General features: G+C 44.7%; 1 protein-coding gene and 1 pseudogene across 2 annotated transcripts in view; one reads left to right on the top strand and one right to left on the bottom strand.

The window, feature by feature from the left end:
• LOC141078374 (uncharacterized) overlaps positions 1-24,066 on the bottom strand; it is a 205,693-nt gene extending 181,627 nt beyond the window's left edge. Inside the window, exons 1-2 of one of the 2 annotated variants that reach the window (XM_073565119.1) lie at positions 23,929-24,066; positions 9,739-9,909 (exon numbers count right to left, since the gene is read on the bottom strand). In XM_073565119.1, the coding sequence (XP_073421220.1) occupies positions 9,739-9,909; positions 23,929-23,997 (240 nt within the window). In that variant the 5' untranslated portion in view covers positions 23,998-24,066. The remainder of the gene's footprint in view (positions 1-9,738; positions 9,910-23,928) is intronic. The other variant, XM_073565120.1, reaches the window with a different exon arrangement.
• A 166-nt stretch (positions 24,067-24,232) lies between these two features.
• LOC141078373 (uncharacterized) overlaps positions 24,233-26,169 on the top strand; it is an 82,866-nt pseudogene continuing 80,929 nt past the window's right edge.

Genomic DNA, 26,169 nt, shown 5'->3' with positions numbered 1-26,169 from the left:
AATCCTCCAGTGTATACTGTATAATCTCCCAGCAGTCTCCTCTCATCACCCAGAATCCTCCAGTGTATACTGTATAATCTCCCAGCAGTCACCTCTCATCATCCAGAATCCTCCAGTGTATACTGTATAATCTCCCAGCAGTCTCCTCTCCTCACCCAGAATCCTCCAGTGTATACTGTATAATCTCCCAGCAGTCTCCTCTCATCACTCAGAATCCTCCAGTGTATACTGTATAATCTCCCAGCAGTCTCCTCTCATCACCCAGAATCCTCCAGTGTATACTGTATAATCTCCCAGCAGTCTCCTCTCATCACCCAGAATCCTCCAGTGTATACTGTATAATCTCCCAGCAGTCTCCTCTCCTCACCCAGAATCCTCCAGTGTATACTGTATAATCTCCCAGCAGTCTCCTCTCATCACCCAGAATCCTCCAGTGTATACTGTATAATCTCCCAGCAGTCTCCTCTCATCACTCAGAATCCTCCAGTGTATACTGTATAATCTCCCAGCAGTCTCCTCTCATCACCCAGAATCCTCCAGTGTATACTGTATAATCTCCCAGCAGTCTCCTCTCATCACCCAGAATCCTCCAGTGTATACTGTATAATCTCCCAGCAGTCTCCTCTCCTCACCCAGAATCCTCCAGTGTATACTGTATAATCTCCCAGCAGTATCCTCTCATCCCCCAGAATCCTCCAGTGTATACTGTATAATCTCCCAGCAGTATCCCCTCATCACCCAGAATCCTCCAGTGTATACTGTATAATCTCCCAGCAGTCTCCTCTCATCACTCAGAATCCTCCAGTGTATACTGTATAATCTCCCAGCAGTCTCCTCTCATCACCCAGAATCCTCCAGTGTATACTGTATAATCTCCCAGCAGTCTCCTCTCCTCACCCAGAATCCTCCAGTGTATACTGTATAATCTCCCAGCAGTCTCCTCTCATCACTCAGAATCCTCCAGTGTATACTGTATAATCTCCCAGCAGTCTCCTCTCATCACCCAGAATCCTCCAGTGTATACTGTATAATCTCCCAGCAGTCTCCTCTCCTCACCCAGAATCCTCCAGTGTATACTGTATAATCTCCCAGCAGTCTCCTCTCCTCACCCAGAATCCTCCAGTGTATACTGTATAATCTCCCAGCAGTCTCCTCTCATCACTCAGAATCCTCCAGTGTACACAGTATAATCTCCCAGCAGTCTCCTCTCATCACCCAGAATACTCCAGTGTACACTGTATAATCTCCCAGCAGTCTCCTCTCCTCACCCAGAATCCTCCAGTGTATACTGTATAATCTCCCAGCAGTCTCCTCTCATCACTCAGAATCCTCCAGTGTACACAGTATAATCTCCCAGCAGTCTCCTCTCATCACCCAGAATACTCCAGTGTACACTGTATAATCTCCCAGCAGTCTCCTCTCATCACCCAGAATCCTCCAGTTTATACTGTATAATCTCCCAGCAGTCTCCTCTCATCACCCAGAATCCTCCAGTGTATACTGTATAATCTCCCAGCAGTCTCCTCTCATCACCCAGAATCCTCCAGTGTATACTGTATAATCTCCCAGCAGTCTCCTCTCATCACCCAGAATCCTCCAGTGTATACTGTATAATCTCCCAGCAGTCTCCTCTCATCACCCAGAATCCTCCAGTGTATACTGTATAATCTCCCAGCAGTCTCCTCTCCTCACCCAGAATCCTCCAGTGTACACTGTATAATCTCCCAGCAGTCTCCTCTCCTCACCCAGAATCCTCCAGTGTACACTGTATAATCTCCCAGCAGTCTCCTCTCCTCACCCAGAATCCTCCAGTGTACACTGTATAATCTCCCAGCAGTCTCCTCTCCTCACCCAGAATCCTCCAGTGTACACTGTATAATGTCCCAGCAGTCTCCTCTCCTCACCCAGAATCCTCCAGTGTACACTGTATAATCTCCCAGCAGTCTCCTCTCATCACCCAGAATCCTCCAGTGTATACTGTATAATCTCCCAGCAGTCTCCTCTCATCACCCAGAATCCTCCAGTGTATACTGTATAATCTCCCAGCAGTCACCTCTCATCACCCAGAATCCTCCAGTGTATACTGTATAATCTCCCAGCAGTCTCCTCTCATCATCCAGAATCCTCCAGTGTATACTGTATAATCTCCCAGCAGTCTCCTCTCATCACCCAGAATCCTCCAGTGTATACTGTATAATCTCCCAGCAGTCTCCTCTCATCACCCAGAATCCTCCAGTGTATACTGTATAATCTCCCAGCAGTCTCCTCTCCTCACCCAGAATCCTCCAGTGTATACTGTATAATCTCCCAGCAGTCTCCTCTCCTCACCCAGAATCCTCCAGTGTATACTGTATAATCTCCCAGCAGTCTCCTCTCATCACTCAGAATCCTCCAGTGTATACTGTATAATCTCCCAGCAGTCTCCTCTCATCACCCAGAATCCTCCAGTGTATACTGTATAATCTCCCAGCAGTCTCCTCTCCTCACCCAGAATCCTCCAGTGTATACTGTATAATCTCCCAGCAGTCTCCTCTCCTCACCCAGAATCCTCCAGTGTATACTGTATAATCTCCCAGCAGTCTCCTCTCATCACTCAGAATCCTCCAGTGTATACTGTATAATCTCCCAGCAGTCTCCTCTCATCACCCAGAATCCTCCAGTGTATACTGTATAATCTCCCAGCAGTCTCCCCTCATCACCCAGAATCCTCCAGTGTACACTGTATAATCTCCCAGCAATCTCCTCTCATCACCCAGAATCCTCCAGTGTATACTGTATAATCTCCCAGCAGTCTCCTCTCATCACCCAGAATCCTCCAGTGTATACTGTATAATCTCCCAGCAGTCTCCTCTCCTCACCCAGAATCCTCCAGTGTATACTGTATAATCTCCCAGCAGTCTCCTCTCCTCACCCAGAATCCTCCAGTGTACACAGTATAATCTCCCAGCAGTCTCCTCTCATCACCCAGAATCCTCCAGTGTATACTGTATAATCTCCCAGCAGTCTCCTCTCATCACCCAGAATCCTCCAGTGTACACTGTATAATCTCCCAGCAGTCTCCTCTCATCACCCAGAATCCTCCAGTGTATACTGTATAATCTCCCAGCAGTCTCCTCTCATCACCCAGAATCCTCCAGTGTATACTGTATAATCTCCCAGCAGTCTCCTCTCATCACCCAGAATCCTCCAGTGTATACTGTATAATCTCCCAGCAGTCTCCTCTCATCACCCAGAATCCTCCAGTGTACACTGTATAATCTCCCAGCAGTCTCCTCTCATCACTCAGAATCCTCCAGTGTACACTGTATAATCTCCCAGCAGTCTCCTCTCCTCACCCAGAATCCTCCAGTGTATACTGTATAATCTCCCAGCAGTCTCCTCTCCTCACCCAGAATCCTCCAGTGTATACTGTATAATCTCCCAGCAGTCTCCTCTCATCACTCAGAATCCTCCAGTGTAGACAGTATAATCTCCCAGCAGTCTCCTCTCATCACCCAGAATCCTCCAGTGTACACTGTATAATCTCCCAGCAGTCTCCTCTCATCACCCAGAATCCTCCAGTTTATACTGTATAATCTCCCAGCAGTCTCCTCTCATCACCCAGAATCCTCCAGTGTATACTGTATAATCTCCCAGCAGTCTCCTCTCATCACCCAGAATCCTCCAGTGTATACTGTATAATCTCCCAGCAGTCTCCTCTCATCACCCAGAATCCTCCAGTGTATACTGTATAATCTCCCAGCAGTCTCCTCTCATCACCCAGAATCCTCCAGTGTATACTGTATAATCTCCCAGCAGTCTCCTCTCCTCACCCAGAATCCTCCAGTGTACACTGTATAATCTCCCAGCAGTCTCCTCTCCTCACCCAGAATCCTCCAGTGTACACTGTATAATCTCCCAGCAGTCTCCTCTCCTCACCCAGAATCCTCCAGTGTACACTGTATAATCTCCCAGCAGTCTCCTCTCCTCACCCAGAATCCTCCAGTGTACACTGTATAATCTCCCAGCAGTCTCCTCTCCTCACCCAGAATCCTCCAGTGTACACTGTATAATCTCCCAGCAGTCTCCTCTCCTCACCCAGAATCCTCCAGTGTACACTGTATAATCTCCCAGCAGTCTCCTCTCATCACTCAGAATCCTCCAGTGTATACTGCATAATCTCCCAGCAGTCTCCTCTCATCACCCAGAATCCTCCAGTGTACACTGTATAATATCCCAGCAGTCTCCTCTCATCACCCAGAATCCTCCAGTGTATACTGTATAACCTCCCAGCAGTCTCCTCTCATCACCCAGAATCCTCCAGTGTATACTGTATAATCTCCCAGCAGTCTCCTCTCCTCACCCAGAATCCTCCAGTGTACACTGTATAATCTCCCAGCAGTCTCCTCTCATCACCCAGAATCCTCCAGTGTATACTGTATAATCTCCCAGCAGTCTCCTCTCCTCACCCAGAATCCTCCAGTGTACACTGTATAATCTCCCAGCAGTCTCCTCTCATCATCCAGAATCCTCCAGTATATACTGTATAATCTCCCAGCAGTCTCCTCTCATCACCCAGAATCCTCCAGTGTACACTGTATAATCTCCCAGCAGTCTCCTCTCCTCACCCAGAATCCTCCAGTGTATACTGTATAATCTCCCAGCAGTCTCCTCTCATCACCCAGAATCCTCCAGTGTATACTGTATAATCTCCCAGCAGTCTCCTCTCATCACCCAGAATCCTCCAGTGTATACTGTATAATCTCCCAGCAGTCTCCTCTCATCACCCAGAATCCCCCAGTGTATACTGTATAATCTCCCAGCAGTCTCCTCTCATCACTCAGAATCCTCCAGTGTATACTGTATAATCTCCCAGCAGTCTCCTCTCATCACCCAGAATCCTCCAGTGTATACTGTATAACCTCCCAGCAGTCTCCTCTCATCACCCAGAATCCTCCAGTGTATACTGTATAATCTCCCAGCAGTCTCCTCTCCTCACCCAGAATCCTCCAGTGTACACTGTATAATCTCCCAGCAGTCTCCTCTCATCACCCAGAATCCTCCAGTGTATACTGTATAATCTCCCAGCAGTCTCCTCTCATCACCCAGAATCCTCCAGTGTATACTGTATAATCTCCCAGCAGTCTCCTCTCATCACTCAGAATCCTCCAGTGTATACTGTATAATCTCCCAGCAGTCTCCTCTCATCCCCCAGAATCCTCCAGTGTATACTGTATAATCTCCCAGCATTCTCCTCTCATCACCCAGAATCCCCCAGTGTATACTGTATAATCTCCCAGCAGTCTCCTCTCATCACTCAGAATCCTCCAGTGTATACTGTATAATCTCCCAGCAGTCTCCTCTCATCACCCAGAATCCCCCAGTGTATACTGTATAATCTCCCAGCAGTCTCCTCTCATCACCCAGAATCCTCCAGTGTATACTGTATAATCTCCCAGCAGTCTCCTCTCCTCACCCAGAATCCTCCAGTGTACACTGTATAATCTCCCAGCAGTCTCCTCTCATCACCCAGAATCCTCCAGTGTATACTGTATAATCTCCCAGCAGTCTCCTCTCATCACCCAGAATCCTCCAGTGTATACTGTATAATCTCCCAGCAGTCTCCTCTCATCACCCAGAATCCTCCAGTGTATACTGTATAATCTCCCAGCAGTCTCCTCTCATCACCCAGAATCCTCCAGTGTATACTGTATAATCTCCCAGCAGTCTCCTCTCATCACCCAGAATCCTCCAGTGTATACTGTATAATCTCCCAGCAGTCTCCTCTCATCACCCAGAATCCTCCAGTGTATACTGTATAATCTCCCAGCAGTCTCCTCTCCTCACCCAGAATCCTCCAGTGTACACTGTATAATCTCCCAGCAGTCTCCTCTCCTCACCCAGAATCCTCCAGTGTACACTGTATAATCTCCCAGCAGTCTCCTCTCCTCACCCAGAATCCTCCAGTGTACACTGTATAATCTCCCAGCAGTCTCCTCTCCTCACCCAGAATCCTCCAGTGTACACTGTATAATGTCCCAGCAGTCTCCTCTCCTCACCCAGAATCCTCCAGTGTACACTGTATAATCTCCCAGCAGTCTCCTCTCATCACCCAGAATCCTCCAGTGTATACTGTATAATCTCCCAGCAGTCTCCTCTCATCACCCAGAATCCTCCAGTGTATACTGTATAATCTCCCAGCAGTCACCTCTCATCACCCAGAATCCTCCAGTGTATACTGTATAATCTCCCAGCAGTCTCCTCTCATCATCCAGAATCCTCCAGTGTATACTGTATAATCTCCCAGCAGTCTCCTCTCATCACCCAGAATCCTCCAGTGTATACTGTATAATCTCCCAGCAGTCTCCTCTCATCACCCAGAATCCTCCAGTGTATACTGTATAATCTCCCAGCAGTCTCCTCTCCTCACCCAGAATCCTCCAGTGTATACTGTATAATCTCCCAGCAGTCTCCTCTCCTCACCCAGAATCCTCCAGTGTATACTGTATAATCTCCCAGCAGTCTCCTCTCATCACTCAGAATCCTCCAGTGTATACTGTATAATCTCCCAGCAGTCTCCTCTCATCACCCAGAATCCTCCAGTGTATACTGTATAATCTCCCAGCAGTCTCCTCTCCTCACCCAGAATCCTCCAGTGTATACTGTATAATCTCCCAGCAGTCTCCTCTCCTCACCCAGAATCCTCCAGTGTATACTGTATAATCTCCCAGCAGTCTCCTCTCATCACTCAGAATCCTCCAGTGTATACTGTATAATCTCCCAGCAGTCTCCTCTCATCACCCAGAATCCTCCAGTGTATACTGTATAATCTCCCAGCAGTCTCCCCTCATCACCCAGAATCCTCCAGTGTACACTGTATAATCTCCCAGCAATCTCCTCTCATCACCCAGAATCCTCCAGTGTATACTGTATAATCTCCCAGCAGTCTCCTCTCATCACCCAGAATCCTCCAGTGTATACTGTATAATCTCCCAGCAGTCTCCTCTCCTCACCCAGAATCCTCCAGTGTATACTGTATAATCTCCCAGCAGTCTCCTCTCCTCACCCAGAATCCTCCAGTGTACACAGTATAATCTCCCAGCAGTCTCCTCTCATCACCCAGAATCCTCCAGTGTATACTGTATAATCTCCCAGCAGTCTCCTCTCATCACCCAGAATCCTCCAGTGTACACTGTATAATCTCCCAGCAGTCTCCTCTCATCACCCAGAATCCTCCAGTGTATACTGTATAATCTCCCAGCAGTCTCCTCTCATCACCCAGAATCCTCCAGTGTATACTGTATAATCTCCCAGCAGTCTCCTCTCATCACCCAGAATCCTCCAGTGTATACTGTATAATCTCCCAGCAGTCTCCTCTCCTCACCCAGAATCCTCCAGTGTATACTGTATAATCTCCCAGCAGTCTCCTCTCCTCACCCAGAATCCTCCAGTGTATACTGTATAATCTCCCAGCAGTCTCCTCTCATCACTCAGAATCCTCCAGTGTAGACAGTATAATCTCCCAGCAGTCTCCTCTCATCACCCAGAATCCTCCAGTGTACACTGTATAATCTCCCAGCAGTCTCCTCTCATCACCCAGAATCCTCCAGTTTATACTGTATAATCTCCCAGCAGTCTCCTCTCATCACCCAGAATCCTCCAGTGTATACTGTATAATCTCCCAGCAGTCTCCTCTCATCACCCAGAATCCTCCAGTGTATACTGTATAATCTCCCAGCAGTCTCCTCTCATCACCCAGAATCCTCCAGTGTATACTGTATAATCTCCCAGCAGTCTCCTCTCATCACCCAGAATCCTCCAGTGTATACTGTATAATCTCCCAGCAGTCTCCTCTCCTCACCCAGAATCCTCCAGTGTACACTGTATAATCTCCCAGCAGTCTCCTCTCCTCACCCAGAATCCTCCAGTGTACACTGTATAATCTCCCAGCAGTCTCCTCTCCTCACCCAGAATCCTCCAGTGTACACTGTATAATCTCCCAGCAGTCTCCTCTCCTCACCCAGAATCCTCCAGTGTACACTGTATAATCTCCCAGCAGTCTCCTCTCCTCACCCAGAATCCTCCAGTGTACACTGTATAATCTCCCAGCAGTCTCCTCTCCTCACCCAGAATCCTCCAGTGTACACTGTATAATCTCCCAGCAGTCTCCTCTCATCACTCAGAATCCTCCAGTGTATACTGCATAATCTCCCAGCAGTCTCCTCTCATCACCCAGAATCCTCCAGTGTACACTGTATAATATCCCAGCAGTCTCCTCTCATCACCCAGAATCCTCCAGTGTATACTGTATAACCTCCCAGCAGTCTCCTCTCATCACCCAGAATCCTCCAGTGTATACTGTATAATCTCCCAGCAGTCTCCTCTCCTCACCCAGAATCCTCCAGTGTACACTGTATAATCTCCCAGCAGTCTCCTCTCATCACCCAGAATCCTCCAGTGTATACTGTATAATCTCCCAGCAGTCTCCTCTCCTCACCCAGAATCCTCCAGTGTACACTGTATAATCTCCCAGCAGTCTCCTCTCATCATCCAGAATCCTCCAGTATATACTGTATAATCTCCCAGCAGTCTCCTCTCATCACCCAGAATCCTCCAGTGTACACTGTATAATCTCCCAGCAGTCTCCTCTCCTCACCCAGAATCCTCCAGTGTATACTGTATAATCTCCCAGCAGTCTCCTCTCATCACCCAGAATCCTCCAGTGTATACTGTATAATCTCCCAGCAGTCTCCTCTCATCACCCAGAATCCTCCAGTGTATACTGTATAATCTCCCAGCAGTCTCCTCTCATCACCCAGAATCCCCCAGTGTATACTGTATAATCTCCCAGCAGTCTCCTCTCATCACTCAGAATCCTCCAGTGTATACTGTATAATCTCCCAGCAGTCTCCTCTCATCACCCAGAATCCTCCAGTGTATACTGTATAACCTCCCAGCAGTCTCCTCTCATCACCCAGAATCCTCCAGTGTATACTGTATAATCTCCCAGCAGTCTCCTCTCCTCACCCAGAATCCTCCAGTGTACACTGTATAATCTCCCAGCAGTCTCCTCTCATCACCCAGAATCCTCCAGTGTATACTGTATAATCTCCCAGCAGTCTCCTCTCATCACCCAGAATCCTCCAGTGTATACTGTATAATCTCCCAGCAGTCTCCTCTCATCACTCAGAATCCTCCAGTGTATACTGTATAATCTCCCAGCAGTCTCCTCTCATCCCCCAGAATCCTCCAGTGTATACTGTATAATCTCCCAGCATTCTCCTCTCATCACCCAGAATCCCCCAGTGTATACTGTATAATCTCCCAGCAGTCTCCTCTCATCACTCAGAATCCTCCAGTGTATACTGTATAATCTCCCAGCAGTCTCCTCTCATCACCCAGAATCCCCCAGTGTATACTGTATAATCTCCCAGCAGTCTCCTCTCATCACCCAGAATCCTCCAGTGTATACTGTATAATCTCCCAGCAGTCTCCTCTCCTCACCCAGAATCCTCCAGTGTACACTGTATAATCTCCCAGCAGTCTCCTCTCATCACCCAGAATCCTCCAGTGTATACTGTATAATCTCCCAGCAGTCTCCTCTCATCACCCAGAATCCTCCAGTGTATACTGTATAATCTCCCAGCAGTCTCCTCTCATCACCCAGAATCCTCCAGTGTATACTGTATAATCTCCCAGCAGTCTCCTCTCATCACCCAGAATCCTCCAGTGTATACTGTATAATCTCCCACCAGTCACCTCTCTGGTCAGCAGCTCAGTGATTTTGTTGGTGAGTTCAAGGATCTTTGATTCTGAAATTGATGAATGCGCAGATTCTGTAGTAAGGTTCTTGCTTTGTTCTAGGGACCAGTGGAGATGGATGATGGGAGTCACACAGTCACCAGATAACTTCTTCACTATTGTGTAATCCTGTGTAAACAGAGACAGGAGGAGAGCTGATCACATTTTTGGCATAATATAGAGGAGTTTACCTCTCCACTCAGCAGATAATGATAATATAGAGGAGTTTACCTCTCCACTCAGCAGATAGTGATAATATAGAGGAGTTTACCTCTCCGCTCAGCAGATAGTGATAATATAGAGGAGTTTACCTCTCCACTCAGCAGATAGTGATAATATAGAGGAGTTTACCTCTCCGCTCAGCAGATAATGATAATATAGAGGAGTTTACCTCTCCGCTCAGCAGATAGTGATAATATAGAGGAGTTTACCTCTCCGCTCAGCAGATAATGATAATATAGAGGAGTTTACCTCTCCGCTCAGCAGATAATGATAATATAGAGGAGTTTACCTCTCCGCTCAGCAGATAGTGATAATATAGAGGAGTTTACCTCTCCGCTCAGCAGATAGTGATAATATACAGGAGTTTACCTCTCCGCTCAGCAGATAGTGATAATATACAGGAGTTTACCTCTCCGCTCAGCAGATAGTGATAATATAGAGGAGATTACCTCTCCACTCAGCAGATAATGATAATATAGAGGAGATTACCTCTCCACTCAGCAGATAATGATAATATAGAGGAGATTACCTCACCACTCAGCAGATAGTGATAATATAGAGGAGATTACCTCTCCACTCAGCAGATAGTGATAATATAGAGGAGTTTACCTCTCCACTCAGCAGATAGTGATAATATAGAGGAGTTTACCTCTCCACTCAGCAGATAGTGATAATATAGAGGAGTTTACCTCTCCACTCAGCAGATAATGATAATATAGAGGAGATTACCTCTCCACTCAGCAGATAGTGATAATATAGAGGAGATTACCTCTCCACTCAGCAGATAGTGATAATATAGAGGAGTTTACCTCTCCACTCAGCAGATAGTGATAATATAGAGGAGTTTACCTCTCCGCTCAGCAGATAATTATAATATTGAGGAGTTTACCTCTCCACTCAGCAGATAATGATAATATAGAGGAGATTACCTCTCCACTCAGCAGATAATGATAATATAGAGGAGATTACCTCTCCACTCAGCAGATAGTGATAATATAGAGGAGATTACCTCTCCACTCAGCAGATAATGATAATATAGAGGAGTTTACCTCTCCGCTCAGCAGATAATGATAATATAGAGGAGTTTACCTCTCCACTCAGCAGATAGTGATAATATAGAGGAGTTTACCTCTCCACTCAGCAGATAGTGATAATATAGAGGAGTTTACCTCTCCGCTCAGCAGATAATGATAATATAGAGGAGTTTACCTCTCCGCTCAGCAGATAGTGATAATATAGAGGAGTTTACCTCTCCGCTCAGCAGATAGTGATAATATAGAGGAGTTTACCTCTCCGCTCAGCAGATAATGATAATATAGAGGAGTTTACCTCTCCACTCAGCAGATAATGATAATATAGAGGAGTTTACCTCTCCACTCAGCAGATAATGATAATATAGAGGAGTTTACCTCTCCACTCAGCAGATAATGATAATATAGAGGAGTTTACCTCTCCACTCAGCAGATAATGATAATATAGAGGAGATTACCTCTCCACTCAGCAGATAATGATAATATAGAGGAGTTTACCTCTCCACTCAGCAGATAATGATAATATAGAGGAGTTTACCTCTCCACTCAGCAGATAATGATAATATAGAGGAGTTTACCTCTCCACTCAGCAGATAGTGATAATATAGAGGAGTTTACCTCTCCGCTCAGCAGATAGTGATAATATAGAGGAGATTACCTCTCCGCTCAGCAGATAGTGATAATATAGAGGAGATTACCTCTCCGCTCAGCAGATAGTGATAATATAGAGGAGATTACCTCTCCGCTCAGCAGATAATGATAATATAGAGGAGTTTACCTCTCCACTCAGCAGATAGTGATAATATAGAGGAGTTTACCTCTCCGCTCAGCAGATAGTGATAATATAGAGGAGTTTACCTCTCCGCTCAGCAGATAGTGATAATATAGAGGAGATTACCTCTCCGCTCAGCAGATAGTGATAATATAGAGGAGATTACCTCTCCGCTCAGCAGATAGTGATAATATAGAGGAGATTACCTCTCCGCTCAGCAGATAGTGATAATATAGAGGAGATTACCTCTCCGCTCAGCAGATAATGATAATATAGAGGAGTTTACCTCTCCACTCAGCAGATAGTGATAATATAGAGGAGTTTACCTCTCCGCTCAGCAGATAGTGATAATATAGAGGAGTTTACCTCTCCGCTCAGCAGATAGTGATAATATAGAGGAGATTACCTCTCCGCTCAGCAGATAATGATAATATAGAGGAGTTTACCTCTCCACTCAGCAGATAATGATAATATAGAGGAGTTTACCTCTCCGCTCAGCAGATAATGATAATATAGAGGAGTTTACCTCTCCGCTCAGCAGATAGTGATAATATAGAGGAGTTTACCTCTCCGCTCAGCAGATAGTGATAATATAGAGGAGATTACCTCTCTGCTCAGCAGATAGTGATAATATAGAGGAGATTACCTCTCCGCTCAGCAGATAGTGATAATATAGAGGAGATTACCTCTCCACTCAGCAGATAGTGATAATATAGAGGAGATTACCTCTCCGCTCAGCAGATAATGATAATATAGAGGAGTTTACCTCTCCGCTCAGCAGATAGTGATAATATAGAGGAGTTTACCTCTCCGCTCAGCAGATAGTGATAATATAGAGGAGTTTACCTCTCCGCTCAGCAGATAATGATAATATAGAGGAGTTTACCTCTCCACTCAGCAGATAGTGATAATATAGAGGAGTTTACCTCTCCACTCAGCAGATAGTGATAATATAGAGGAGTTTACCTCTCCGCTCAGCAGATAATGATAATATAGAGGAGTTTACCTCTCCGCTCAGCAGATAATGATAATATAGAGGAGTTTACCTCTCCGCTCAGCAGATAATGATAATATAGAGGAGTTTACCTCTCCACTCAGCAGATAGTGATAATATAGAGGAGTTTACCTCTCCACTCAGCAGATAGTGATAATATAGAGGAGTTTACCTCTCCACTCAGCAGATAGTGATAATATAGAGGAGTTTACCTCTCCGCTCAGCAGATAATGATAATATAGAGGAGTTTACCTCTCCGCTCAGCAGATAATGATAATATAGAGGAGTTTACCTCACCACTCAGCAGATAGTGATAATATAGAGGAGTTTACCTCTCCACTCAGCAGATAGTGATAATATAGAGGAGTTTACCTCACCACTCAGCAGATAGTGATAATATAGAGGAGTTTACCTCTCCGCTCAGCAGATAGTGATAATATAGAGGAGTTTACCTCTCCGCTCAGCAGATAATGATAATATAGAGGAGTTTACCTCTCCGCTCAGCAGATAGTGATAATATAGAGGAGTTTACCTCTCCACTCAGCAGATAGTGATAATATAGAGGAGATTACCTCTCCACTCAGCAGATAGTGATAATATAGAGGAGTTTACCTCACCACTCAGCAGATAGTGATAATATAGAGGAGTTTACCTCTCCGCTCAGCAGATAATGATAATATAGAGGAGTTTACCTCTCCGCTCAGCAGATAGTGATAATATAGAGGAGTTTACCTCTCCGCTCAGCAGATAGTGATAATATAGAGGAGATTACCTCTCCACTCAGCAGATAGTGATAATATGGAGGAGTTTACCTCTCCACTCAGCAGATAATGATAATATAGAGGAGTTTACCTCTCCACTCAGCAGATAGTGATAATATAGAGGAGATTACCTCTCCGCTCAGCAGATAGTGATAATATAGAGGAGTTTACCTCTCCACTCAGCAGATAGTGATAATATAGAGGAGTTTACCTCTCCGCTCAGCAGATAGTGATAATATAGAGGAGATTACCTCTCCGCTCAGCAGATAGTGATAATATAGAGGAGTTTACCTCTCCACTCAGCAGATAATGATAATATAGAGGAGTTTACCTCTCCACTCAGCAGATAATGATAATATAGAGGAGTTTACCTCTCCACTCAGCAGATAGTGATAATATAGAGGAGATTACCTCTCCGCTCAGCAGATAGTGATAATATAGAGGAGTTTACCTCTCCACTCAGCAGATAGTGATAATATAGAGGAGTTTACCTCTCCGCTCAGCAGATAGTGATAATATAGAGGAGATTACCTCTCCGCTCAGCAGATAGTGATAATATAGAGGAGATTACCTCACCACTCAGCAGATAGTGATAATATAGAGGAGTTTACCTCTCCGCTCAGCAGATAGTGATAATATAGAGGAGATTACCTCTCCGCTCAGCAGATAGTGATAATATAGAGGAGATTACCTCACCACTCAGCAGATAGTGATAATATAGAGGAGTTTACCTCTCCGCTCAGCAGATAGTGATAATATAGAGGAGATTACCTCTCCACTCAGCAGATAGTGATAATATAGAGGAGTTTACCTCTCCACTCAGCAGATAATGATAATATAGAGGAGATTACCTCACCACTCAGCAGATAATGATAATATAGAGGAGATTACCTCACCACTCAGCAGATAGTGATAATATAGAGGAGATTACCTCACCACTCAGCAGATAGTGATAATATAGAGGAGATTACCTCTCCACTCAGCAGATAGTGATAATATAGAGGAGATTACCTCACCACTCAGCAGATAGTGATAATATAGAGGAGTTTACCTCTCCACTCAGCAGATAGTGATAATATAGAGGAGATTACCTCTCCACTCAGCAGATAGTGATAATATAGAGGAGATTACCTCTCCACTCAGCAGATAGTGATAATATAGAGGAGATTACCTCACCACTCAGCAGATAATGATAATATAGAGGAGTTTACCTCTCCACTCAGCAGATAGTGATAATATAGAGGAGATTACCTCTCCACTCAGCAGATAGTGATAATATAGAGGAGATTACCTCTCCACTCAGCAGATAGTGATAATATAGAGGAGATTACCTCTCCACTCAGCAGATAGTGATAATATAGAGGAGATTACCTCTCCACTCAGCAGATAGTGATAATATAGAGGAGATTACCTCTCCACTCAGCAGATAATGATAATATAGAGGAGTTTACCTCTCCACTCAGCAGATAGTGATAATATAGAGGAGATTACCTCTCCACTCAGCAGATAGTGATAATATAGAGGAGATTACCTCTCCACTCAGCAGATAGTGATAATATAGAGGAGATTACCTCTCCACTCAGCAGATAGTGATAATATAGAGGAGATTACCTCTCCGCTCAGCAGATAATGATAATATAGAGGAGATTACCTCTCCGCTCAGCAGATAATGATAATATAGAGGAGATTACCTCTCCACTCAGCAGATAGTGATAATATAGAGGAGATTACCTCTCCACTCAGCAGATAGTGATAATATAGAGGAGATTACCTCTCCACTCAGCAGATAATGATAATATAGAGGAGATTACCTCTCCGCTCAGCAGATAGTGATAATATAGAGGAGATTACCTCTCCACTCAGCAGATAGTGATAATATAGAGGAGATTACCTCTCCACTCAGCAGATAGTGATAATATAGAGGAGATTACCTCTCCACTCAGCAGATAGTGATAATATAGAGGAGATTACCTCTCCGCTCAGCAGATAATGATAATATAGAGGAGATTACCTCTCCGCTCAGCAGATAATGATAATATAGAGGAGATTACCTCTCCACTCAGCAGATAGTGATAATATAGAGGAGATTACCTCTCCACTCAGCAGATAGTGATAATATAGAGGAGATTACCTCTCCACTCAGCAGATAATGATAATATAGAGGAGATTACCTCTCCGCTCAGCAGATAGTGATAATATAGAGGAGATTACCTCTCCACTCAGCAGATAGTGATAATATAGAGGAGATTACCTCTCCACTCAGCAGATAGTGATAATATAGAGGAGATTACCTCTCCACTCAGCAGATAGTGATAATATAGAGGAGATTACCTCTCCACTCAGCAGATAGTGATAATATAGAGGAGATTACCTCTCCGCTCAGCAGATAATGATAATATAGAGGAGATTACCTCTCCGCTCAGCAGATAATGATAATATAGAGGAGATTACCTCTCCACTCAGCAGATAGTGATAATATAGAGGAGATTACCTCTCCACTCAGCAGATAATGATAATATAGAGGAGATTACCTCTCCGCTCAGCAGATAGTGATAATATAGAGGAGATTACCTCTCCGCTCAGCAGATAGTGATAATATAGAGGAGATTACCTCACCACTCAGCAGATAGTGATAATATAGAGGAGTTTACCTCTCCGCTCAGCAGATAATGATAATATAGAGGAGATTACCTCTCCACTCAGCAGATAATGATAATATAGAGGAGATTACCTCTCCGCTCAGCAGATAATGATAATATAGAGGAGATTACCTCTCCACTCAGCAGATAGTGATAATATAGAGGAGTTTACCTCTCCGCTCAGCAGATAATGATAATATAGAGGAGATTACCTCTCCACTCAGCAGATAATGATAATATAGAGGAGATTACCTCTCCACTCAGCAGATAGTGATAATATAGAGGAGATTACCTCTCCACTCAGCAGATAGTGATAATATAGAGGAGATTACCTCTCCGCTCAGCAGATAATGATAATATAGAGGAGTTTACCTCTCCACTCAGCAGATAGTGATAATATAGAGGAGATTACCTCACCACTCAGCAGATAGTGATAATATAGAGGAGATTACCTCTCCACTCAGCAGATAGTGATAATATAGAGGAGATTACCTCTCCACTCAGCAGATAATGATAATATAGAGGAGTTTACCTCTCCACTCAGCAGATAATGATAATATAGAGGAGTTTACCTCTCCACTCAGCAGATAATGATAATATAGAGGAGTTTACCTCTCCACTCAGCAGATAATGATAATATAGAGGAGATTACCTCACCACTCAGCAGATAGTGATAATATAGAGGAGATTACCTCTCCACTCAGCAGATAGTGATAATATAGAGGAGATTACCTCACCACTCAGCAGATAGTGATAATATAGAGGAGTTTACCTCTCCACTCAGCAGATAGTGATAATATAGAGGAGTTTACCTCTCCACTCAGCAGATAGTGATAATATAGAGGAGTTTACCTCTCCACTCAGCAGATAGTGATAATATAGAGGAGATTACCTCTCCGCTCAGCAGATAATGATAATATAGAGGAGATTACCTCTCCACTCAGCAGATAATGATAATATAGAGGAGATTACCTCTCCACTCAGCAGATAGTGATAATATAGAGGAGATTACCTCTCCACTCAGCAGATAGTGATAATATAGAGGAGATTACCTCTCCGCTCAGCAGATAATGATAATATAGAGGAGTTTACCTCTCCACTCAGCAGATAGTGATAATATAGAGGAGATTACCTCACCACTCAGCAGATAGTGATAATATAGAGGAGATTACCTCTCCACTCAGCAGATAGTGATAATATAGAGGAGATTACCTCTCCACTCAGCAGATAATGATAATATAGAGGAGATTACCTCTCCGCTCAGCAGATAATGATAATATAGAGGAGTTTACCTCTCCACTCAGCAGATAGTGATAATATAGAGGAGATTACCTCACCACTCAGCAGATAATGATAATATAGAGGAGATTACCTCTCCACTCAGCAGATAGTGATAATATAGAGGAGATTACCTCTCCACTCAGCAGATAGTGATAATATAGAGGAGATTACCTCTCCACTCAGCAGATAATGATAATATAGAGGAGATTACCTCTCCACTCAGCAGATAGTGATAATATAGAGGAGATTACCTCACCACTCAGCAGATAATGATAATATAGAGGAGATTACCTCTCCACTCAGCAGATAGTGATAATATAGAGGAGATTACCTCTCCGCTCAGCAGATAATGATAATATAGAGGAGTTTACCTCTCCACTCAGCAGATAGTGATAATATAGAGGAGATTACCTCTCCACTCAGCAGATAGTGATAATATAGAGGAGATTACCTCTCCACTCAGCAGATAGTGATAATATAGAGGAGATTACCTCACCACTCAGCAGATAATGATAATATAGAGGAGATTACCTCTCCACTCAGCAGATAGTGATAATATAGAGGAGATTACCTCTCCACTCAGCAGATAGTGATAATATAGAGGAGATTACCTCTCCACTCAGCAGATAATGATAATATAGAGGAGATTACCTCTCCACTCAGCAGATAATGATAATATAGAGGAGATTACCTCTCCACTCAGCAGATAATGATAATATAGAGGAGATTACCTCTCCACTCAGCAGATAATGATAATATAGAGGAGATTACCTCACCACTCAGCAGATAATGATAATATAGAGGAGATTACCTCTCCACTCAGCAGATAATGATAATATAGAGGAGATTACCTCTCCACTCAGCAGATAGTGATAATATAGAGGAGATTACCTCACCACTCAGCAGATAATGATAATATAGAGGAGATTACCTCTCCACTCAGCAGATAGTAATAATATAGAGGAGATTACCTCTCCACTCAGCAGATAGTGATAATATAGAGGAGATTACCTCTCCACTCAGCAGATAATGATAATATAGAGGAGATTACCTCTCCACTCAGCAGATAATGATAATATAGAGGAGATTACCTCTCCACTCAGCAGATAATGATAATATAGAGGAGATTACCTCACCACTCAGCAGATAATGATAATATAGAGGAGATTACCTCTCCACTCAGCAGATAATGATAATATAGAGGAGATTACCTCTCCACTCAGCAGATAGTGATAATATAGAGGAGATTACCTCACCACTCAGCAGATAGTGATAATATAGAGGAGATTACCTCTCCACTCAGCAGATAATGATAATATAGAGGAGTTTACCTCTCCACTCAGCAGATAATGATAATATAGAGGAGATTACCTCACCACTCAGCAGATAGTGATAATATAGAGGAGATTACCTCACCACTCAGCAGATAATGATAATATAGAGGAGTTTACCTCACCACTCAGCAGATAGTGATAATATAGAGGAGATTACCTCTCCACTCAGCAGATAGTGATAATATAGAGGAGATTACCTCACCACTCAGCAGATAGTGATAATATAGAGGAGATTACCTCTCCACTCAGCAGATAATGATAATATAGAGGAGTTTACCTCTCCACTCAGCAGATAATGATAATATAGAGGAGATTACCTCACCACTCAGCAGATAGTGATAATATAGAGGAGATTACCTCACCACTCAGCAGATAATGATAATATAGAGGAGTTTACCTCTCCACTCAGCAGATAGTGATAATATAGAGGAGTTTACCTCACCACTCAGCAGATAGTGATAATATAGAGGAGATTACCTCACCACTCAGCAGATAATGATAATATAGAGGAGTTTACCTCACCACTCAGCAGATAGTGATAATATAGAGGAGATTACCTCACCACTCAGCAGATAATGATAATATAGAGGAGTTTACCTCACCACTCAGCAGATAGTGATAATATAGAGGAGATTACCTCTCCACTCAGCAGATAGTGATAATATAGAGGAGATTACCTCACCACTCAGCAGATAGTGATAATATAGAGGAGATTACCTCTCCACTCAGCAGATAATGATAATATAGAGGAGTTTACCTCTCCACTCAGCAGATAATGATAATATAGAGGAGATTACCTCACCACTCAGCAGATAGTGATAATATAGAGGAGATTACCTCACCACTCAGCAGATAATGATAATATAGAGGAGTTTACCTCTCCACTCAGCAGATAATGATAATATAGAGGAGATTACCTCACCACTCAGCAGATAGTGATAATATAGAGGAGATTACCTCACCACTCAGCAGATAATGATAATATAGAGGAGTTTACCTCACCACTCAGCAGATAGTGATAATATAGAGGAGATTACCTCTCCACTCAGCAGATAGTGATAATATAGAGGAGATTACCTCACCACTCAGCAGATAGTGATAATATAGAGGAGATTACCTCTCCACTCAGCAGATAATGATAATATAGAGGAGTTTACCTCTCCACTCAGCAGATAATGATAATATAGAGGAGATTACCTCACCACTCAGCAGATAATGATAATATAGAGGAGATTACCTCTCCGCTCAGCAGATAGTGATAATATAGAGGAGTTTACCTCTCCGCTCAGCAGATAATGATAATATAGAGGAGATTACCTCTCCACTCAGCAGATAATGATAATATAGAGGAGATTACCTCTCCACTCAGCAGATAGTGATAATATAGAGGAGATTACCTCTCCACTCAGCAGATAATGATAATATAGAGGAGATTACCTCTCCACTCAGCAGATAGTGATAATATAGAGGAGATTACCTCACCACTCAGCAGATAGTGATAATATAGAGGAGATTACCTCTCCGCTCAGCAGATAGTGATAATATAGAGGAGATTACCTCTCCACTCAGCAGATAGTGATAATATAGAGGAGATTATCTCTCCACTCAGCAGATAATGATAATATAGAGGAGTTTACCTCTCCACTCAGCAGATAATGATAATATAGAGGAGTTTACCTCTCCACTCAGCAGATAATGATAATATAGAGGAGATTACCTCACCACTCAGCAGATAATGATAATATAGAGGAGATTACCTCACCACTCAGCAGATAATGATAATATAGAGGAGTTTACCTCTCCACTCAGCAGATAGTGATAATATAGAGGAGATTACCTCTCCGCTCAGCAGATAGTGATAATATAGAGGAGTTTACCTCTCCACTCAGCAGATAATGATAATATAGAGGAGATTACCTCACCACTCAGCAGATAGTGATAATATAGAGGAGTTTACCTCTCCACTCAGCAGATAATGATAATATAGAGGAGTTTACCTCTCCGCTCAGCAGATAGTGATAATATAGAGGAGATTACCTCACCACTCAGCAGATAATGATAATATAGAGGAGATTACCTCTCCACTCAGCAGATAGTGATAATATAGAGGAGATTACCTCTCCACTCAGCAGATAGTGATAATATAGAGGAGATTACCTCTCCACTCAGCAGATAGTGATAATATAGAGGAGTTTACCTCTCCGCTCAGCAGATAGTGATAATATAGAGGAGATTACCTCACCACTCAGCAGATAATGATAATATAGAGGAGTTTACCTCTCCACTCAGCAGATAATGATAATATAGAGGAGATTACCTCTCCACTCAGCAGATAGTGATAATATAGAGGAGATTACCTCTCCACTCAGCAGATAGTGATAATATAGAGGAGATTACCTCTCCACTCAGCAGATAATGATAATATAGAGGAGATTACCTCTCCACTCAGCAGATAATGATAATATAGAGGAGTTTACCTCTCCACTCAGCAGATAATGATAATATAGAGGAGTTTACCTCTCCGCTCAGCAGATAATGATAATATAGAGGAGATTACCTCTCCACTCAGCAGATAGTGATAATATAGAGGAGATTACCTCACCACTCAGCAGATAGTGATAATATAGAGGAGATTACCTCACCACTCAGCAGATAATGATAATATAGAGGAGATTACCTCACCACTCAGCAGATAGTGATAATATAGAGGAGATTACCTCACCACTCAGCAGATAGTGATAATATAGAGGAGATTACCTCACCACTCAGCAGATAATGATAATATAGAGGAGATTACCTCACCACTCAGCAGATAATGATAATATAGAGGAGATTACCTCTCCACTCAGCAGATAGTGATAATATAGAGGAGTTTACCTCACCACTCAGCAGATAGTGATAATATAGAGGAGATTACCTCTCCACTCAGCAGATAGTGATAATATAGAGGAGATTACCTCTCCACTCAGCAGATAGTGATAATATAGAGGAGTTTACCTCTCCACTCAGCAGATAATGATAATATAGAGGAGTTTACCTCTCCACTCAGCAGATAGTGATAATATAGAGGAGTTTACCTCACCACTCAGCAGATAGTGATAATATAGAGGAGATTACCTCTCCACTCAGCAGATAGTGATAATATAGAGGAGATTACCTCTCCACTCAGCAGATAGTGATAATATAGAGGAGTTTACCTCTCCACTCAGCAGATAATGATAATATAGAGGAGTTTACCTCTCCACTCAGCAGATAGTGATAATATAGAGGAGATTACCTCTCCACTCAGCAGATAGTGATAATATAGAGGAGATTACCTCTCCACTCAGCAGATAATGATAATATAGAGGAGATTACCTCTCCACTCAGCAGATAATGATAATATAGAGGAGATTACCTCTCCACTCAGCAGATAGTGATAATATAGAGGAGTTTACCTCTCCACTCAGCAGATAGTGATAATATAGAGGAGATTACCTCTCCACTCAGCAGATAGTGATAATATAGAGGAGATTACCTCTCCGCTCAGCAGATAATGATAATATAGAGGAGTTTACCTCTCCACTCAGCAGATAGTGATAATATAGAGGAGATTACCTCTCCGCTCAGCAGATAGTGATAATATAGAGGAGATTACCTCTCCACTCAGCAGATAGTGATAATATAGAGGAGATTACCTCTCCGCTCAGCAGATAATGATAATATAGAGGAGTTTACCTCTCCACTCAGCAGATAGTGATAATATAGAGGAGTTTACCTCTCCACTCAGCAGATAGTGATAATATAGAGATTACCTCTCCACTCAGCAGATAGTGATAATATAGAGGAGATTACCTCTCCGCTCAGCAGATAATGATAATATAGAGGAGATTACCTCTCCACTCAGCAGATAGTGATAATATAAAGGAGTTTACCTCTCCGCTCAGCAGATAGTGATAATATAGAGGAGATTACCTCTCCACTCAGCAGATAATGATAATATAGAGGAGATTACCTCTCCACTCAGCAGATAATGATAATATAGAGGAGATTACCTCTCCACTCAGCAGATAATGATAATATAGAGGAGTTTACCTCTCCACTCAGCAGATAGTGATAATATAGAGGAGTTTACCTCTCCACTCAGCAGATAGTGATAATATAGAGGAGTTTACCTCTCCACTCAGCAGATAATGATAATATAGAGGAGATTACCTCTCCGCTCAGCAGATAATGATAATATAGAGGAGATTACCTCTCCACTCAGCAGATAGTGATAATATAAAGGAGTTTACCTCTCCGCTCAGCAGATAGTGATAATATAGAGGAGATTACCTCTCCACTCAGCAGATAGTGATAATATAGAGGAGTTTACCTCTCCACTCAGCAGATAGTGATAATATAGAGGAGATTACCTCTCCACTCAGCAGATAATGATAATATAGAGGAGTTTACCTCTCCACTCAGCAGATAGTGATAATATAGAGGAGTTTACCTCTCCACTCAGCAGATAGTGATAATATAGAGGAGTTTACCTCTCCACTCAGCAGATAATGATAATATAGAGGAGATTACCTCTCCACTCAGCAGATAATGATAATATAGAGGAGTTTACCTCTCCACTCAGCAGATAATGATAATATAGAGGAGATTACCTCTCCGCTCAGCAGATAATGATAATATAGAGGAGATTACCTCTCCACTCAGCAGATAGTGATAATATAGAGGAGATTACCTCTCCACTCAGCAGATAGTGATAATATAGAGGAGATTACCTCTCCACTCAGCAGATAATGATAATATAGAGGAGATTACCTCTCCACTCAGCAGATAATGATAATATAGAGGAGATTACCTCTCCACTCAGCAGATAGTGATAATATAGAGGAGTTTACCTCTCCGCTCAGCAGATAGTGATAATATAGAGGAGTTTACCTCACCACTCAGCAGATAGTGATAATATAGAGGAGTTTACCTCTCCACTCAGCAGATAATGATAATATAGAGGAGATTACCTCTCCGCTCAGCAGATAATGATAATATAGAGGAGATTACCTCTCCACTCAGCAGATAGTGATAATATAGAGGAGATTACCTCTCCACTCAGCAGATAATGATAATATAGAGGAGTTTACCTCTCCACTCAGCAGGGAGATGATCTCCAGGGCGCAGGCGATGATTCTTCGGGCCGTCTCTGCCTCCATCCTCGGACGTCGCTCCGGTCACAGGCGGTGGATGGTGTCGGGGGATGGAGACCTTCAGGCTTCTGTATAATAACGGCTGACACCACAGACAACAACCTGCAGCTGCTGCACTGTAGGTGAAGGACCTGTGGTGACGTCAGTACATGTGATCTGACTTAGAGATAGAACTCCGCCCATTATGGTCACATGGTGGTGACGTCATGGCAGGTCCTGTAGCTGCTCCTGTGCGGGAGGTGCAGGCTGTTGTCTCTGGTGTCAGCTGCTGTACACACAGGACCTGTCGTCTCTTCTTTATCTACGGTATCCGCACACGGCTCCTCCTGTCTCCTGCTGCAAGGGATAAGGCAGCGGCTGCATTTACTACAGAAAAACAGGTGATGACTACAGGAGGAGGAGGGGACACTGCCACAGGACAGACCCTGAGGAGGAGGGGACACTGCCACAGGACAGACCCTGAGGAGGAGGGGACACTGCCACAGGACAGACCCTGAGGAGGAGGGGACACTGCCACAGGACAGACCCTGAGGAGGAGGAGGAAGGGACACTGCCACAGGACAGACCCTGAGGAGGATGAGAAGGGGACACTGCCACAGGACAGACCCTGAGGAGGAGGAGGAGGGGACACTGCCACAGGACAGACCCTGAGGAGGAGGAGGAGGGGACACTGCCACAGGACAGACCCTGAGGAGGAGGGGACACTGCCACAGGACAGACCCTGAGGAGGAGGAGGAGGGGGACACTGCCACAGGACAGACCCTGAGGAGGAGGAGGAGGGGACACTGCCACAGGACAGACCCTGAGGAGGAGGAGGAGGGGGACACTGCCACAGGACAGACCCTGAGGAGGAGGAGGAGGGGACACTGCCACAGGACAGACCCTGAGGAGGAGGAGGAGGGGACACTGCCACAGGACAGACCCTGAGGAGGAGGAGGAGGGGACACTGCCACAGGACAGACCCTGAGGAGGAGGAGAAGGGGACACTGCCACAGGACAGACCCTGAGGAGGAGGAGGAGGGGACACTGCCACAGGACAGACCCTGAGGAGGAGGAGGAGGGGACACTGCCACAGGACAGACCCTGAGGAGGAGGAGGAGGGGGACACTGCCACAGGACAGACCCTGAGGAGGAGGAGGAGGGGACACTGCCACAGGACAGACCCTGAGGAGGAGGAGGAGGGGACACTGCCACAGGACAGACCCTGAGGAGGAGGAGAAGGGGACACTGCCACAGGACAGACCCTGAGGAGGAGGAGGAGGGGACACTGCCACAGGACAGACCCTGAGGAGGAGGAGGAGGGGACACTGCCACAGGACAGACCCTGAGGAGGAGGAGGAGGGGACACTGCCACAGGACAGACCCTGAGGAGGAGGAGGAGGGGACACTGCCACAGGACAGACCCTGAGGAGGAGGAGGAGGGGACACTGCCACAGGACAGACCCTGAGGAGGAGGAGGAGGGGACACTGCCACAGGACAGACCCTGAGGAGGAGGGGACACTGCCACAGGACAGACGCTGAGGAGGAGGGGACACTGCCACAGGACAGACGCTGAGGAGGAGGGGACACTGCCACAGGACAGACCCTGAGGAGGATGAGAAGGGGACACTGCCACAGGACAGACCCTGAGGAGGAGGAGGAGGGGACACTGCCACAGGACAGACCCTGAGGAGGAGGAGGAGGGGACACTGCCACAGGACAGACCCTGAGGAGGAGGAGGAGGGGACACTGCCACAGGACAGACCCTGAGGAGGAGGGGACACTGCCACAGGACAGACCCTGAGGAGGATGAGAAGGGGACACTGCCACAGGACAGACCCTGAGGAGGAGGAGGAGGGGGACACTGCCACAGGACAGACCCTGAGGAGGAGGAGGAGGGAGACACTGCCACAGGACAGACCCTGAGGAGGAGGAGGAGGGGACTCTGCCACAGGACAGACCCTGAGGAGAAGCAGGAGGAGACACTGCCACAGGACAGACCCTGAGGAGGAGGAGGGGACACTGCCACAGGACAGACCCTGAGGAGGAGGGGACACTGCCACAGGACAGACCCTGAGGAGAAGCAGGAGGAGACACTGCCACAGGACAGACCCTGAGGAGGAGGAGGAGGGGACACTGCCACAGGACAGACCCTGAGGAGGAGGGGACACTGCCACAGGACAGACCCTGAGGAGGAG

Source organism: Dendrobates tinctorius, unplaced genomic scaffold, assembly GCF_039654945.1.
Source record: "Dendrobates tinctorius isolate UK_male_01 unplaced genomic scaffold, ASM3965494v1 ptg000548l, whole genome shotgun sequence".
In the NCBI taxonomy this organism is placed as follows: domain Eukaryota; kingdom Metazoa; phylum Chordata; class Amphibia; order Anura; family Dendrobatidae; genus Dendrobates; species Dendrobates tinctorius.
This window is presented reverse-complemented; position numbering and strand designations above follow the sequence as displayed.